We start from the raw sequence: 16,262 nt of genomic DNA on the forward strand, positions 1-16,262 counted from the left end.
ACAGAATGCAGAAACCATGACTTCAGCCAAAGAAATTGTATTGTATTACTGCTGTGCCATTCCCTTAGTGTCTATGAGATGTAGCAGTTACTCACAGGTGCACACCGAACTTTATTGTGTCTTCTGATGCAAACTTAAAACTGCTTTTTACATGACTTCTGATTATACATTTCACTTGAGTGTGGCTGCAGTTCAGTGAGCTAATGTCATGCCGTCCCTTCAAATTCTGTAGATGCAGAACCTCCTGTAATTGACAGATGCAGATCTCCACCACCCATACAGGCAGTAGAGAAGGAGTATCCAGCAACATGGGAAGAACCACAATTTTCAGACAATTCAGGTGAGATAGCGCACCCAAAAAACACACACAACCGTAAAAATGTAGAGAGTTTTGATCTGCTCACTCTTTGAGTTTATGATTTTATTATTATTTATTCTTAAGAGCACATCATTTGGAAGAGAAGACCTGCTACCATTTCTTTCTCCATTTGTTGAGGTTGAGTGTAAGCAACCATGTTTAGCTCACCGATATTCTAAGTTGTCTTTCAACTCTTCTAGGTGCTCCACTGACTATTGCTAGGAGTCACGCACCTGGAGATCTCTTTCCAAAAGGAGAGACAACAGTTCAGTACACAGCCGTGGATTCCTCTGGCAATAACAGGACATGTGAGATTCATATTGTCATCAAAGGTTTGTTGTCTTCTGACTGCTGGGACAGTTCAATAACGCGTTAGTCATGATGTGGTACTACAGCTCGGTATTCTCAGACCAGCAAAAGTGTATGGCTTTGTTGTAACTGAATATCATAAACAATGCAAGTCAACTCCAACCCTCATTCAGTCTCCGGTTTTCTTTTGGGTATTCCTAGTTTCTGTGGGAGTAACTTGAAGGCAGTTAGGATATCAGTTAGTACCTGTGAATAAATTACCTAAGCAGCAAGCAGTGAATTTAGCCCTATAAGTTCAAATTAGGTGTAAAAGCGATGAAATTAGTATTAATTAAAGCAGTAAAACTTCTAGTAATGGATCCAGAAGTGACAAATACGGTGTGAAATGAATTAATAGGTGTTAACTGAAGCCTAACTTGAAATCCGTACTTAAAAAGGAAAAAGATATGGAAATATTTTTCTAATCACCTACAAATACTGTAGCAGACACTGGAACATGCTTTAGGTTTTAGAAACTGTCTTTATCTATATATATACTTACATGTTTGTGTTGCTTGCACAGACAGCTTCTCCCCACAGTTTACGTTCTTCTTTAGAACACATCAGTAATTTGGCAGATAAAGAATAAAAACTGTACTCTCTCTCTGCCCTCTGGTGCTTATGTCTCAGTTGAACATCTGTATAAACAAATGGTATTGAAGAGAGTATCTAAAATCATGTAGACTGGACTTCTGGTTATAGCTTTACAAAAGGTAAATTGCAAATGGTTGTGCTACTTGCAGATTTGCTTTTGTAACTCTTAGCAAGGACAAGCCAGTTTGTAGAACTGGTATTATTTCAAGTCTGCACCACACCAGACTTTTTGTGGTCTCTGTGCTCCTAAGATGTTTTCAGATCTTCACAATCTCATTCAAATTTGGCTTGAACATAGATTAGAACTGAGATTTGATTTGGTTTAACCCAGCGGGCAGCTAAATGCCACTCAGCCACTTGCTCACTCTCCCCAGGTGGGATGGAGGAAAGTATTGGAAAAGTAAAAGTGCAGGAAGTATCCTGGCTGTGTCCCTTCCCAGCTCCTTGTGCATCCCCAGCCTCCTCCTGGTGGTACAACACAAGGAGCTCGAAAGGCCTTGGGCAAAGCTCTGTAAGCACTGCTCTGCAACAACTAAACATCAGTGTGTTATCACCAGTATTTTCATCAAATATCCAAACCACAATATCATGTGAACCTTCATGAAGAAAATAACTCTGTCCCAGCCAAAACCATGACAGGTTTTGTAGTCAGTCAATCCTGAGATGATTTTGATAAGTCTGCGTGTTGTTGCAACAGTGGAGAATGGACAGTGCTCAGTTTTAGAGTTCAGGGTGCAATACAGTTTACTATAATCCATTATATGACAGTTCATGTAAAAATTTAGATTTTTTTTTTTATTACTTCAGTAGGTATGTACTTGAGTGTGCAAATTTGAAGTACAGGTGATTTTGAGTCTTGCATTATGGAGTTGTTTTTTTTTAATTTCTCATATGTATCACAATATTTTTTTTCTTTTTTAAGTTTTCATGTTTCTGGTTTCAAATTCAAAGGCAGAGTTTGAGAATAATTTAGTAGTAGTCTGATTTGGGTTTTTTTTTTTGAAGTAATGAATACCACAGGCTTCAACTGCAACTTTTTGGAAATGCTGTTTTCCCATGTGTTTATTTAATTCACCAGATTCATCAATAAGCGTCTTTGTTTTTTTTTTTCTTTGTTTTCTTTTTACTGTTCATAGGTTCTCCCTGTGAAATTCCTTTTGAGCCCACAAATGGAGATTTTACATGCACATCAGATGAAAAAGGTGTTAATTGCACCTTGCGCTGTGCAGAGGGTTACAGCTTTTCAGAAGGATCAAATGAAAACTACTACTGTGCATATGAGGATGGTGTCTGGAAGCCACCTTATTCTCCAGAGTGGCCTGACTGCTCTTGTAAGTCTAACTGTTGTTATTTTTAGCCTGTGTTTTGTGAAATGGATCTGCATCTTATCAAGCAATGTGTTTAATGCTGAAGTAAGTGAAAATATTTTAGAAATTACAATTGTAATATGATATAATGATATGTATAATGATAATGATAAAGCTGTATAATGATAACTAATCTTCTCTGCTTCCAAATTGTTACAAGCATTGAAAATGAATGCATGGAAGTCCCTAAACGTATTATTACTTCTGAAGATTTCTAAAATACAAAAATAGTCGATTTGTATCCTGGAAAGCACAACAAAGATGGCAAAGCAGACAAGTCTTATCAATAGTTTGTCTGCGAACACTAACAGTGCCTTTTCAACGGGAATTTCAACAGTATTTGGAAATTAGCAGTGCAAATGTATTTGTAAAATCAGTGCATGCTGTAATTACATGCATACTTACCACCAAATCAGAAGCTTATATGTCTATTCTTTGAGAGGAACACATACAAAACTTTAGTTATGAACTGTCTCAGCTTCAGTGACATTCTAAAAATAAGTATATGAGATCTAGATATGAAGTTAGACTTGGCATCACGTTGCATCCACTTCAATCAGAACGGATTCTTTGGTTCCAGCAAATAGCAGTGTTTCAGCTGTGAGCAAATGGAAGTTATGTTTCATAGCTATTTATCAACTGAGATGCATAACGTGGACACTTAGGAGCTTTGCTCCTTTTTTCATATTTAGCCTTACAGCATTAGTAATAGTTCTTTCAATATTTTTTTTCTCTCTCTCTATAGAAATAAGAGTGCAGTTTAGGATTTTGACAGCTCACAAGTTTTTCCATTAAGAAAATGCTGAAATAGCTGTATGCCATTTTTCTTTAAAATCTTACGGCTTTCCCATTAAGCCATTGTGGAAATTTGATGCCTGACAAGGGGAAATTAGTGTATTTTCATATTTGTCTGCATTGGCTGAGATGTGTATGATACATTTTAGGGAAACAGTCATGTAGTCATGTTTTCATGTATATATACTGTTAATTTGAGTTGCTGATTTGAAGATAGTGCTTCTTAGCTTAGTATATTCCAGTTTTAGCCAGTCCTCTGAAACTATTGTGCTGACCAATAAAAAATCTGCTCCAACGTTTTTCAGTAAATCGTTTTGCAAATCATGGGTTCAAATCCTTTGAGATGCTCTACAAAGCAACACGATGTGATGACAACAGTCTTCTAAATGGCTTTTCTGATGCCTTCCAGAGTGCACTTGGTAAAATGGTAGGTTAGTAAACACTACTTCCTTGTACATACTTTTATTAAAAAATACAATTTCTTGTTGCTTTTCCCAGCTAACTAATTTCAAACATGGAAAATACAGTGGCGACTTGGAAATGAAATCTGTGCTGTTTCAGAAGATGATGAGTCTCCTTTAAAAATAAAGAGGATGCACTGCCATTTTAATGTAACTCAGTTGAGACTTCAATGTGAAGTTATTTAGGACAGAATTTATAGAAGTGTCTGTGTAGTTTATGGACCTCATACACAATAGATTTTCAGCTGGATTCTAAAGAGAATATGTGCATTTTGAAAAACCCACTAAACTGTCCCCTAACCTCAGTGTTCTTTGTGAAAGTGATAATAAAATATCCTCATTTTATACATAATATGTATAGCATATATTTAGGTAATACAAATGGATATAAATGTATAGAGATAGATAGAATCCACGTTTTGTGCCCAAGTCTGGGCACTTAAGTGTTAGTGACTTAAATAATTTGCTCAGGTTTACTTTAGTTTCTGAATTCTAACTCTTATTAGTAAGAACTACATAGTGATGAATTTGAAGGGGTAGCATGTTTCTTCTCTGCAGTGTCTCTTGCTTTCCACTTCAAAGTTACAATTCTCCCTCTGCAAAGCAGAAGCAGCAGGCCTTTGAGCTACGGTCTAAGGAGCTGATGTCTGGGCCTAGCATGATAGCATTGTTCTAGAAAACAACACTGGACAGTTACAGTTTTTTTGCAAGCCACGGCCCGAATGCTAAAAGCTTCGCTACTAACTAAAAAGCATTATTAGCACATCCAGCTAATGGGCAGACTCCTGCAACTTTGGAATTCCTGGCAGTAACCCTGGTCAAAAGGCTCAAGGCTTAAATGAAACTTCTGATAATCTTATACACTTAGACCTGAATATTTGTTACTCTCTTGCCTTACCTCAGGTTTGTTCTCTTCCAGTAGAAAAATTTGTTAAGTTTTAGAAGGGTGACAAATCAGCAGGAGCCATCTTTCCCATGGAAAACAATATACAGAAAAAAATAAATAAATAAATAAATAAAAGCAATCCCAAAACACACACTAGAGCCCAGCTTGCTTGAAATCATTCTGGAAAAAAGCAAGAAAGAGAGATTTTATCAAGAACAATGTATTCATCTGTTCTTATTTAATGTCCATTGCCTTTGTGGAGAGAGGAAACTCTACAGAAACCTCTCCAGTATTGTGAATTTTCTATGCTGTGGTTTCCAGCTATATCACAGTGAAAACTCAGCAATTAGAAAGAGTAGGCCTTAACTACTGTAACTTCCCACCAGCGGAACTCTTCAACACTGTGATGGGCAGCCGTATTTCTCACCACTGAATGGTTTACTTAACCAGAAATGCTTCTTCACTTTATAGTATGTTTCAGGATGAGCTTTTCCAAGGTTTTGAAATAATTTTTGAGTTATGGCCTTCAGTTTGTGGTGCAGTATGCAACTACTGGTTTCCCAGACCAGGAAGAAAGAAAAGGAAATTAAGTAAATCACATGCAGGCATCCAGAGCTTACATCAGTTTTCCTGAGCAACTACTTTTATATCCTATTTGACGGACTGTCTTCCACAGATGATTTTCTCTGTCTTCTGAGATCTCTTGGAGATATACATTGAGTACCTTCCCACAGGCAAGGAGAGATGGATATGAAGAAATAAGGTTTGAAAGCTAGAAGCAAAGTGATGGCATTATTGCAAACCAGACAGAGTTACAAATTACATCAGCTGAAAAACCTGTAGGTGTTTTCAAACCTGTGAGCACATGCCGTTTTTGAGAAGAAGAAACAAGCCTGAACTTTCTGCTGGATTTTGGGGTTACCTATGCAAGAGTGGTTAACACCATGGACATAGACAATCACAGAATCATAGAGTATCCCATGTTGGAAGGGACCCACAAGGATCATCAGCTCCAACAATTTCACTTATAAAATAGACCTTTTACCAAAAAGAAAAAAAAATGTATGCCTCCAGTTTACATTATAGAACATACTTCTTTCAGCAGACCTTGACAGTATTGTAAGAGACATTAAAGGAGATGTGTAGTGTCAGAGAAAGGGCAAGACCAGTGCTTTATATTGTAACAAAGTTTCTTTACGTTGGGGATGAGCTATGTGATTTTATTTTTTAACATTATTATTCTTTATATTGGAAGGTCCCATCGTTCTGTAATGATGTTGATGATGTTGACTGCAGATTGGAAGAGCAGACACAGAAACATTGCTTGGAATACAATTACGATTACGAAAATGGATTTGCCATTGGTAATTACCATTGCATAGGTTGTTAGCCATTCAGGCTTCACGCAGTATAATTTATTTTGTTCTGAAATACTGCAGTGTGTTGTGTGGAATATCTAATGAAAATAATTGAAATAATTGAAATAATGAAAATATTAAGTGATTAAGCAATAGACTTTCTTATGGAATTATGTGCTCTCTGTTTGCAGTACTGCTTTCTATTCTTTCTTTTCTTTTTTTTCTGGGAAGGAAAAGTTTACTGAGATGCCTCATGATAGGAAGAAAAGCATGTACATACATGCACATGCAGAATGCCACAACCTTGCTTGGTTAACCTGGAAGAAAGCAATTTTTTTTAAAACATACAACAGTTTCAAACCAAAAAAAAAAAAAAAAAAAAAAAAAAAACAACACAACAGGGATTCTAGGGATTGTTAAGAGAATGAGGACCCTTTTCATCCTTCATGCTGCTTCCAGTCAACACAGAGCCCTCAGAGTGTACAGTCAAAGCATAAATTTGCAAGTTAGCTGTGAAATAACTTCCCATAAGCAAGGGGAGCTTTTTGCAGGATGACTGTAGGTATGCTGGTGTGCAGCCTTACTCCTTGCTCCCACTTTACTTTTTGCCAAGTTGTCATTTTCATTCCAATCCCACACAGGTTAGCATCCATGTTTCACTTGGCTTTTCTGAGTCCCTTGGGACTACTTAGAGCATAAAGGCTAAAAGCTGATAGTGAGCTAACGTCATCTTAGCATGAGGCATTTTGGCAGATCAACGTCAGAATACTTAGTCTTTTACAGGACTGTGGCTTTTTTGTTAAGTTCATAGTCGGATTACTCTGGTACAGCTTCCTGCTTACTCTCACCTTTTCGACATGCTTCACTCAGTTTGAGAGGACATTTGTTTGTAATCAGACGCAGGGAACTCAGGGCTCAATTTGCAGTTGTCATCAGGGAAAAAGCTGTTGACAGCTAGAACTAATTTGTAAAGTCACTTGGTGGAAACAGTATTATGGAAATGAGGTATAGGCTCCTATTCTCTTCTGGTCAAGTCAGTCTCTTTTCAGAATAACCTTGATACTGTTTTTCTGATGTTTCTCATGATTCTACACTGGGGAGACTGGGGAGCAGAGCTCTCCTCCAGTCAAAAGAGACAACAGTTTAGAAGATCTGTTATTGAGTAATCACATAGTATTAACTTGCCTTAGTTTTCACTGTATATTAAGCATAATCTAGATGATTTACCTGGTAACTGGCAAAATGTTTTTATACCTTCGTGTGTTTTCAGAAAGAGCTAGATTAATGAAAGAGACTATGTACCTCTAATTCTAGTCATGAATAGTCAAATTACTTACAGATCAAGATAGTTGAAATCATGTTCTAGATGAGGATGGTGAATTTAAACCACTGTGTGTAACAGGAAATATCTGTCTTGGGTGACAGAACACATAGGGTGATGCTATCAGCCTTTTCTGAGAAGGCGGACAATGGTACAACTTTTTTAGGAGTTGTGAGAAAGAGATGTAATGGAGACATCCTGATAAGGGCATGCTAGCTGTAATTGAGCAGTAAGAGAGAGAGAGCAATGAAGAATACTTTAACATGTGGCTGGCAGGTGAGGAGACTGAGAGGAAGAGAATTGCTGTTTTTATCAGTAATTTCTTTTATAACTTTTATAGCAGAATTTCTGTAAGGCTTTGACTAAATACATGGATTTCAGGATCTCTGTGGTATCAAGAGTGAAACTTTTTTCTTTAGTCGGAATCATGGTACAGTAGGCACTTGTGCAGAGGCAAAGATAGCATACATTGTCTAGAGATTCAGACAGGCCCCATTCTATTGGGGATGTACTTTAGAAATACATATAAATATGACAGGCACTTATTTTCCACATTTTCTCCTGGCAGGAGCTGCTGGCTGGGGAGCAGCAAACCAGCTGGGTTATTCCTATGATGATTTCATTGACACGGTGCAGGAAGAAGACCTATCCAAGCATCTCTCTGCTTCTGCACAGGCAGCACCTACTCGAGTCAAAAGACATAAGAAACTGAATGTTCCAATGACTGACCACAAAATCAAGTTAATATTTAACATCACAGGTAAGAGAAGTAAAATATATTCCTTCTCTTGTAAATTCTTTTTTCAAAATTCTTGTTTGTAACACATACAGAGAAACTTCAACTTAAGTTCACAAAGCCTGCTGGAGATGCAGATGACATTTTTCCAGAGACATTCAGAGCCCCATTTTGTACATGCCTGCTTTCCGCTTTGAATTGGCAAGCTTGAATGCTGCACTCTTAGTACACTTCAGAGTACAATGGAAGTGCTGACTGTAAAGTGTGTGTGCTTGTTGTGTTCTCTGTTTAAATCCCAGCTAGCGTGCCACTGCCTGATGAAAGGAATGATACACTGGAACTGGAAAACCAGCAGCGGCTTCTTAAAACTCTAGAGACCATAACAAACAGGCTGAACAGGACCCTCAATAAGGAACCCATGTATTCCTTTCAGTTTGCATCCGAGCTGATTGTAGCTGACAGCAACTCGCTGGAGACGGAGAAGGCCTTCCTCTTCTGCAGGCCTGGTTCTGTACTGAAGGGGAGAATGTGTGGTAAGCCAGAGGACTTGCTCCTTATACGTGTTTAGAGTCCTTTTGAAAAGCAAGGTTTTAGAGGATACTTGAGAAGGTAATGGTTTGACACAGTCCAATGCTTGTGATCTCCCAGAACAATAAACTGCAAAGATGCTTTGCGCAGTTTGACTTCCAGGGGATGTTTATGTTTCTAACCAAGACTTGTGGAAAAAGAATGTTTTTGTACCCAGGATTCCACTCCCATGGGGAAATCAGGTATATCCACACAGTTGGTGATACTCAGGAAAATAGTGCTTGATATGCAGTCTTTTAACCCTACTTGTTAGTCTTGTGGATGAGGAGATAGGGAGATGGATGCTGTTTCTGTTCTTCACTGTTACACAGTGAAGTCTTCACGATGCTCGAGACAGACACCACATGCAAGCCTATTTATTGAGGAACAGAGTCACATTTCATATAAACAGGATTTGATTAAATGGGAGCTCCAGGAGCAAGACAAGTATGTATAATTGCGCATTCTGAGGGGAACCTTGTGTTTACAACATTACAGTCAACTGCCCTTTGGGTACCTATTACTCCCTGGAGCATCACGCCTGTGAAAGCTGCTGGACTGGATCCTATCAAGATGAGGAAGGGCAGCTGGAATGCAAAAGTTGTCCGTCTGGTAGCTATACTGAGTATCTACACTCCAGGAGCATCTCAGAATGCAAAGGTGAGAACTTTGTCTTCTTCAGAAAGCCACTTCTGCATGCCTGCTCCTCACTACAGGAATGCTGGGATTAAATTAATCTGTGAAATGAAAAGCAGTCCTAATCGCCCATTGATGCTTGTGTAATGAAAAAAGCATATGTGGTATGCAGAATGCCCTGGCAGATGTTTTAAGTGCAGGAAGAGCTGCCTCTAAGGTTTTGTTTCATTTTCTTCTCTCTTCTGTGAAATTATGAGCCCATTTTGCATGGACTAGTATACTTAAAATGATGCCATTCTTGTTTTTGCCAGCCCCCCTCATACTATGGTGATGGAAGATTAAATTTTTGCATCCCACACTACAGTGCTCTGGCATTAAGCATCTTGGCACCCCTAACTCTTTGCAACCAACTTGTTCTCAAAAATAAGTTACGAATTTTGTCACCTGTTTATTGTTTTGTCATTAGTTTTGCTCATTAAAAATGAGTAATTGAGTTGTAATAAATCATGTGTGAAGGTGGTTGGTTAGTAATTCATGAACACACTAACAGTAACTTACCGCAATTTTTGTTTGTTTGTTTTTTCTTTGTACCCATGAAGCCCTTCAGAGTAGAGGAAACTCTAGAAATAAAAAGTATAACAAGTCTGTGATGTGTACTGTGATTTCAATATCATTTCCAGAGGTTAGGAGCCATGTTCCCTGTTGGACATCACTTAGTCTTTATGAATTCTTCTACTTTACAGCTCAGTGCAAGCAGGGCACATATTCATCTAATGGTCTTGAGACCTGTGAAACATGTCCACTTGGCACATATCAGCCAGCATTTGGATCCAGGAACTGCATCTCTTGCCCAGAAGATACAACAACAGTAAAAAGAGGCGCAGTAGATGACTCAGCTTGTGGAGGTGTGTAACTAATGGGGCTGTAAAATTTCTAAAACAAAATTAAAAAAAAAATGCTGTTTGAACATCAGCTAATGTAATCCAACTCATCAGCCTGAGATATAAGTCAGCTTTTGTTTAAATGTGGATCAGCAGCATTTCCCAGCAAAATCTCAGGCTGTTTCCTGATACTCTGTTTGTTTGAATTGCCCTCCTTCTAATTCCCAAGATGGATTCTTATCTAAAGATGAATAAAGTGAATTCACTGAAAGTTAACTATATGAAAATAAATAAAACCTTTTTTCTTACAGAAGAGAAAGGGAATGACAGGATATATGTCACTATTACTTCAGGAATAGTTTCCACAGTTTCTGTACAAAATCTCCATATTTTGACAGAGTTTGTGTCATTTACTTTTTGAAGAAATTATCCACAACTGTCTTTGGAAAGCTTTTTTTTCAGAAAGAGCCACAGAAGCAATAGTCTGCATGGATTAATGGTACAAAAAAGGCTTGTCTTGTCCTTATTCCTTCTTCAAGAAAAATAAAACAAACAAGGTGTGAGAGAGAAAAGGAAGTCGCTTTTGAAAGTTGTCTCCACAGCAGCATAAACAATAAAAAGAAATACTTTCGAGATATTTTTGTAGTCCTTTGAGAACCACATTTCACCTAATAGCACAGTTAAGTCAGCTTCTTTTAGGGTTGTTAATTACCAGTAGGTTTCACCCTACTATTTGAAGTTTATAAAGCAACTGTGAGGGAAGAAAAGAAAATGTGGGAGAAGTGATCACTCTGAAAAATGTCCTCTTTCTCTTGCAGTACCGTGTCCTGCAGGAGAGTTTTCTCGCACAGGTTTGACACCTTGCTACCCTTGTCCCAGAGACTACTATCAGCCGGACCCAGGAAAGTCCTACTGCTTGTCTTGCCCCTTTTATGGAACAACAACCATCATCGGTGCCAGATCCATCACAGATTGTTCAAGTAAGCCAAACTATCTCTCCTGAAGAAAGTTAATAAAGGGAACCTCTAAAGGGTGGCCAGCACTAAACTTAACAGAAAACCTCCTGTTCACTCTCAGAACAAATGCAGAACTCTCCTTTCAAGCAGTGACATTCCCTTTTATTTTTGCTAACTGGTGTTGTCTCTATGCTAAATGGAAGGAGTAACTCTAATATTTACCAATGCTTATTAACAGTGTATAAATATAGAGAGTATGTTGTGTGTGTATACATATATATACCCTTGTATACATGTGTGTACATGAATGTATATATATACACACAACGTATGTATGTGTACAGACTGTATATATATACACAAAAAAAGTATGTATGTGTCTGTGTATGCATGTATAAATACACATAAAATATGGGTACAAACACATATATATTTAAAATCCTATGTGGTTACTGTAAATACTGTTTTTTTTCCTATAAATCCACTTTTTTCAGCATCTCTTTAGATTAGTTGTTAAAATGTGATTGTGATGCCCTCATAGAATAGGGACCTCACCATACAGAATTATTGACAACATTTTCATATTTTTCCTCTTTAGGTTTTGGCTCTACTTTCTCAGCTGCTGAAGAAAGTGTGATGATGATACCAGCTTCTCCAGAAAATATCAGCAAGCAGTACAAAGTTAGCAGTCAGGCAAGGACAAGATATATTTACTAATATTACCTCTAATGAAAGAAAATGAGTGCCTTATGCCAGCAGTAAATGACTAAGGTTTTTTAAAATGTACTTGTAATGCTGACTATACTTCCTGAACAGATGACAGTGATAGTCATGAGGAGAACCCTCAAACTCTCTTCATGATCATAGATGTTCAGCTGAGTAACAGTGGCTGCATCAGCTATTGACAATCTTAAATTGCGGACTTGAAGTCTTCACCTGATGCATGAAATAATTTGTCATAATTATAAAAGACATACAAACTCTATGGAGGAGGCTCACCCAATCCATAAAAAGCAGGTTGACTGTGATCAGTCATTTGATGGCTTCCATTTGGTGGATTCCAGAAGATGCCAGCAGGCATCCAACTTCCAGTTGTAAAATCATTGTTTTGCTTATTACAATATAGATACACTTGACAAGAGGCAAGCAGAGTTTTCTTCTGCTCTGGGTACCCACTCTGGAGTATGGGCAAGTCCTCACATGATAGAAACTTCTCTAGTAACAGTATTTGCCATAGATGCTGCCTCACTGGTACCATCTCCCCCCACCCAATCTGTAACTGAGACAAGGCTTCTTTGTATGAATATGAAGTTAAGATATTTTGTTACTGGAGCAAAGTTGATGATAAGTTTGACCTGAACCATTATTTAACATATGGACAGGTGACAGACTGATCTCCCATGACTGTAGTTGACTATTTGCTCAAGGACTTCACTTATTTCGGATTTGCTACCTGAGAAAGCATAACGCCATACAGTGAAGTCCCCCACCAGTTCATCTAATGACCAGTAGCAGGAAGTGATTAGCCTGTGTAAAAGGATGCAAAGCAGAGAATTCTAATATAAAACAATATAAAAAATATAAAACACAGCATAGCATAAAACATGACCTCTCAATCATAGCTCAGAAAGCTCTAGAGGAAGAGCTGCAATGATCATATGCTGGTAATTAAAAGGTCATTTAAAAATAGTCATTCATACTGCTGCTGTTCTTCACTAGAAATAAGAATTATTGGCATGCAGAGGAGACAAAGAGGAAGCCCTAAAAGTTAATGCCGGTCATGTTTTTGTTCCCAGTTTTCCGAAGTGACTATAGAGTGTGCAGTTTAAAATGAGAGTATTTTGTCCCACGGGTATTTCTACATTTACTGTAATTGTGTTGTTCTTGCTTGTGGCAGGTGTTTCATGAGTGTTTCCTGGAACCGTGCCGTAACAGTGGGACATGTAAACAGTTGGGAACTGGATATATTTGCATATGCCCTCTTGGATATACAGGTAAAAAGTCTGAAAAGCAGGTGGAGAAGCTAACATGGCTCTATGCCTTTAACATGATCAAACATAAAGGAGCAGAACATTTCTGTGCAAGAGTATAGCCTAACTAATTGGAATATCCATCACAGATTTCCCGTACGTAACCATTTAAAAAAAAAAAAAAGAAATAACTCCTTGTGTTCTTGATGAATTATACAGGTTTTGACAAAAAGGAATTTTGAGTGGGGTTTTATTTAACGGTGATTACGTTAAGTTCCAAGGACTTGAGCAAGAGTGCATTGGGCAACATTTTGTGGATTTCTAATCTTTTTCTTGGTCGTATTTATGATTAGCAAAAAACAGAAATTTGCACTTTAAACAGCTAATTCCACCAGATATTCCTTTACTCTTCCCTGTCAGCTTCATAACTGCTCCAAAACAAGCAGACAACTTATTATCAAAAAGTCGCTGGTCTGTGTTATTTGAAACAGAATATTAAGTACTACCATCTGGAACTGATCAGACTGTTGTCTGATACACTTCATACCTTTTTAACAGCATTTAGTTTCAGGTCTGCGTTAAAACACTACTAGACATCCGGGTTTTATTTAGGTTTCATACTCAATTGATCAGTCATGTTTTGCTACATTAAGTAGTCATGACTTTTGTGTTTCTGAACAATTACATGTTTTGTTTCCGTGTTCTCAGCCCTTTATTTTTCATTCTAGGCTTGAAATGTGAAACAGAAATGGATGAATGTAAATCATCTCCTTGTCAGAACAATGGATTGTGTAAAGATGGCGTTGGGACCTTTGTTTGCCATTGCAAACCAGGCTATTCTGGTAATTTAATTGTTTCTTCTTCAGAAAGGCATTGTTTTTGTGCTACGTAGATAAAACACAAGGGCTGTGCTACTTATTTCACTGAAATTCATGGAATTTTAACAGGAAAGCCATCTGATCTACAGGCCAGAGGGAAGTTCCACTGTATGTGAATAGTTTTTTAAATAAAAAGACAGTCTCTGTGAGCATGTGTGCACGTGTGCTTCTGTTCTGTGATATTACTTTTCTGGAAAAAAAGAGAATGAAGATTAGGGAACTAGTAAATACTCACAGGAAAAATGCTTGTGGTACTGAATATGACCTGATCAGACAGAGCATTTATGGAGTTGCTTTACTGCATCCCTGTGAGTTAGAGAATACTTTCTTCGCTTAGTTCTTTCAGTAGTCTTTTTAACTGTCACATGCATACATGTTGTAGATGTTGAAATATATGGGTAACTGACATGCTTAAGTACTTTGCCAAAACAGTACTATATTTCTAAATGTTGAAGTAAACTGTTGAGGACATCCTTTTGTGAGCAGCTTTTTTAAAAAGGCCTGATGTTTTCCATCAGAAATTTACTCCATTATGTTTTTTTCTACACATTTATTGGCACTTGTTGATTGTTTTTAAAACTTCATGAAGACAAACCATGGACTTACCACATTTCACATCCCAGCAGCTATATAATGCAGCTATGTAATGCAGATGATCTCTGTGTATGTTTGAAGCAGTGCAGTCAAACATGGAGTTTATCACCCGATCTCAGCAGCCTTTTATTATGCAAGAGTTACAGTGCAGCTCTGCCTTTCATACTCAGTCACCACACCATGCAGACCTTGACTACGTGTTGATCATGCCTTTTCACTCTTGCTGTTTGAAGGTCTCCTGTGTGAGGAAGACATAAATGAATGTAGCTCCAGTCCATGCTTGAATGGAGCCCGCTGTGTTGATGACAAGAATGGTTACCACTGCACTTGTGCAAAAGGGTTCACAGGTACACCATTTTTTGTGAAAGCCAGATTTCACTCTTTCTGACCCCCAGAAATATCTTCCTACCCTGGCCAAAGTATTTCAACCTTGTTGCTGTATGTTATGTATATGGTTTGTTGATGTGGGTGTATTAGCTTCTCTAGATCCATGTAATTTCTTAATGTCCTTGCAGTGCGACTCTGTGGTTTCAGTAAATCTGCCAGGTGATTGGTCTTCTTTACCATTAACTTACTGTATGGTGTTGAGGAAACAATAATGCAACTTACATGGGTTGCATGAACTGTTAAAAGTATATGAACTGTTAATTTTAATTTCATTTTTAAAAACTTTCATTTTATTTTTACAGTGGACTAAATGGTCTATATTAAAACTACTTCCAGTCCCTATGTTCTACTGCTTTCATAGATTTCTCTAGCAACCAGATTTATCAGGCGATTGTCATGTTGCCAAAGAACTGCACTATAAAATCACATGCAGTTTCTTCATTCTTACGTGCTTGCAACATGGAGCTCTCTCATGAGAGCTGTGGTTCCAGCTTAATGTTTCTTGTAGTAGCTTTTCATTAGTTGATCAGAATAATTACTATGATGATTTCCTTATTCAGCACAAATTACTCACACAGTGAGCAATATCCATTTAGGTTCCCAACATTAATGTTAATGTCTACAAATGCAAAGATGCTTCCTGTAACCCTTCTTTGCCTGCTTTACCTCAGTTAATGGAGTAAAACCCAATCCTGCTTAGCTCCCGTGGTGTCTGCTGTTTCCCAGAAAACAGGCAGCAGTCCTTAGAAACCAGGGAGGGGCCAGTGATCTTTTTCAGGTTAAATCAAACTGGAGCTGTTACTTTATTCTTTTCTTCTCAGGTGCTCACTGTGAACATGAGGTCAACGAATGCCTTTCAAACCCGTGTCTTAATAGAGCTATTTGTGAAGATCGAGTTGGCAGTTTCTACTGCAAGTGCCTCCCGGGTTTTACTGGTGTCTTGTGTGAAAGAAACATCGATGAGTGTCTCAGCAGACCCTGTAGGAATGGGGCTACGTGCAGAGATGGTATCAACAGCTTCAGGTGAAAAATATATGATTGATATGATCGTCAGTGTGGAAAGTCAGATCTATCATGGTGTTTTGGACTTGTTAGATTTCAGCAGGGGATTTGGCAGTTTGATCAACTAAAAGGAGATTTTAAAAGGGGAAAAAAAAAATCCTAGTGTC

General features: G+C 37.9%; 1 protein-coding gene across 2 annotated transcripts in view; it reads left to right on the forward strand.

Moving 5' to 3' along the window:
• SVEP1 (sushi, von Willebrand factor type A, EGF and pentraxin domain containing 1) overlaps positions 1–16,262 on the forward strand; it is a 124,352-nt gene that overhangs the window by 58,492 nt on the left and 49,598 nt on the right. For both annotated transcript variants that reach the window (XM_038169897.2, XM_038169899.2), the window contains exons 10-24: positions 233–340; positions 559–690; positions 2,437–2,631; positions 3,768–3,889; positions 6,065–6,173; positions 8,057–8,248; positions 8,524–8,757; positions 9,290–9,451; positions 10,171–10,332; positions 11,127–11,288; positions 11,863–11,957; positions 13,162–13,258; positions 13,963–14,076; positions 14,940–15,053; positions 15,915–16,116. In XM_038169897.2, the coding sequence (XP_038025825.1) occupies positions 233–340; positions 559–690; positions 2,437–2,631; positions 3,768–3,889; positions 6,065–6,173; positions 8,057–8,248; positions 8,524–8,757; positions 9,290–9,451; positions 10,171–10,332; positions 11,127–11,288; positions 11,863–11,957; positions 13,162–13,258; positions 13,963–14,076; positions 14,940–15,053; positions 15,915–16,116 (2,200 nt within the window). The remainder of the gene's footprint in view (positions 1–232; positions 341–558; positions 691–2,436; positions 2,632–3,767; positions 3,890–6,064; positions 6,174–8,056; positions 8,249–8,523; positions 8,758–9,289; positions 9,452–10,170; positions 10,333–11,126; positions 11,289–11,862; positions 11,958–13,161; positions 13,259–13,962; positions 14,077–14,939; positions 15,054–15,914; positions 16,117–16,262) is intronic.

Source organism: Anas platyrhynchos, chromosome Z (assembly GCF_047663525.1).
Source record: "Anas platyrhynchos isolate ZD024472 breed Pekin duck chromosome Z, IASCAAS_PekinDuck_T2T, whole genome shotgun sequence".
Classification (NCBI taxonomy): Eukaryota; Metazoa; Chordata; class Aves; order Anseriformes; family Anatidae; genus Anas; species Anas platyrhynchos.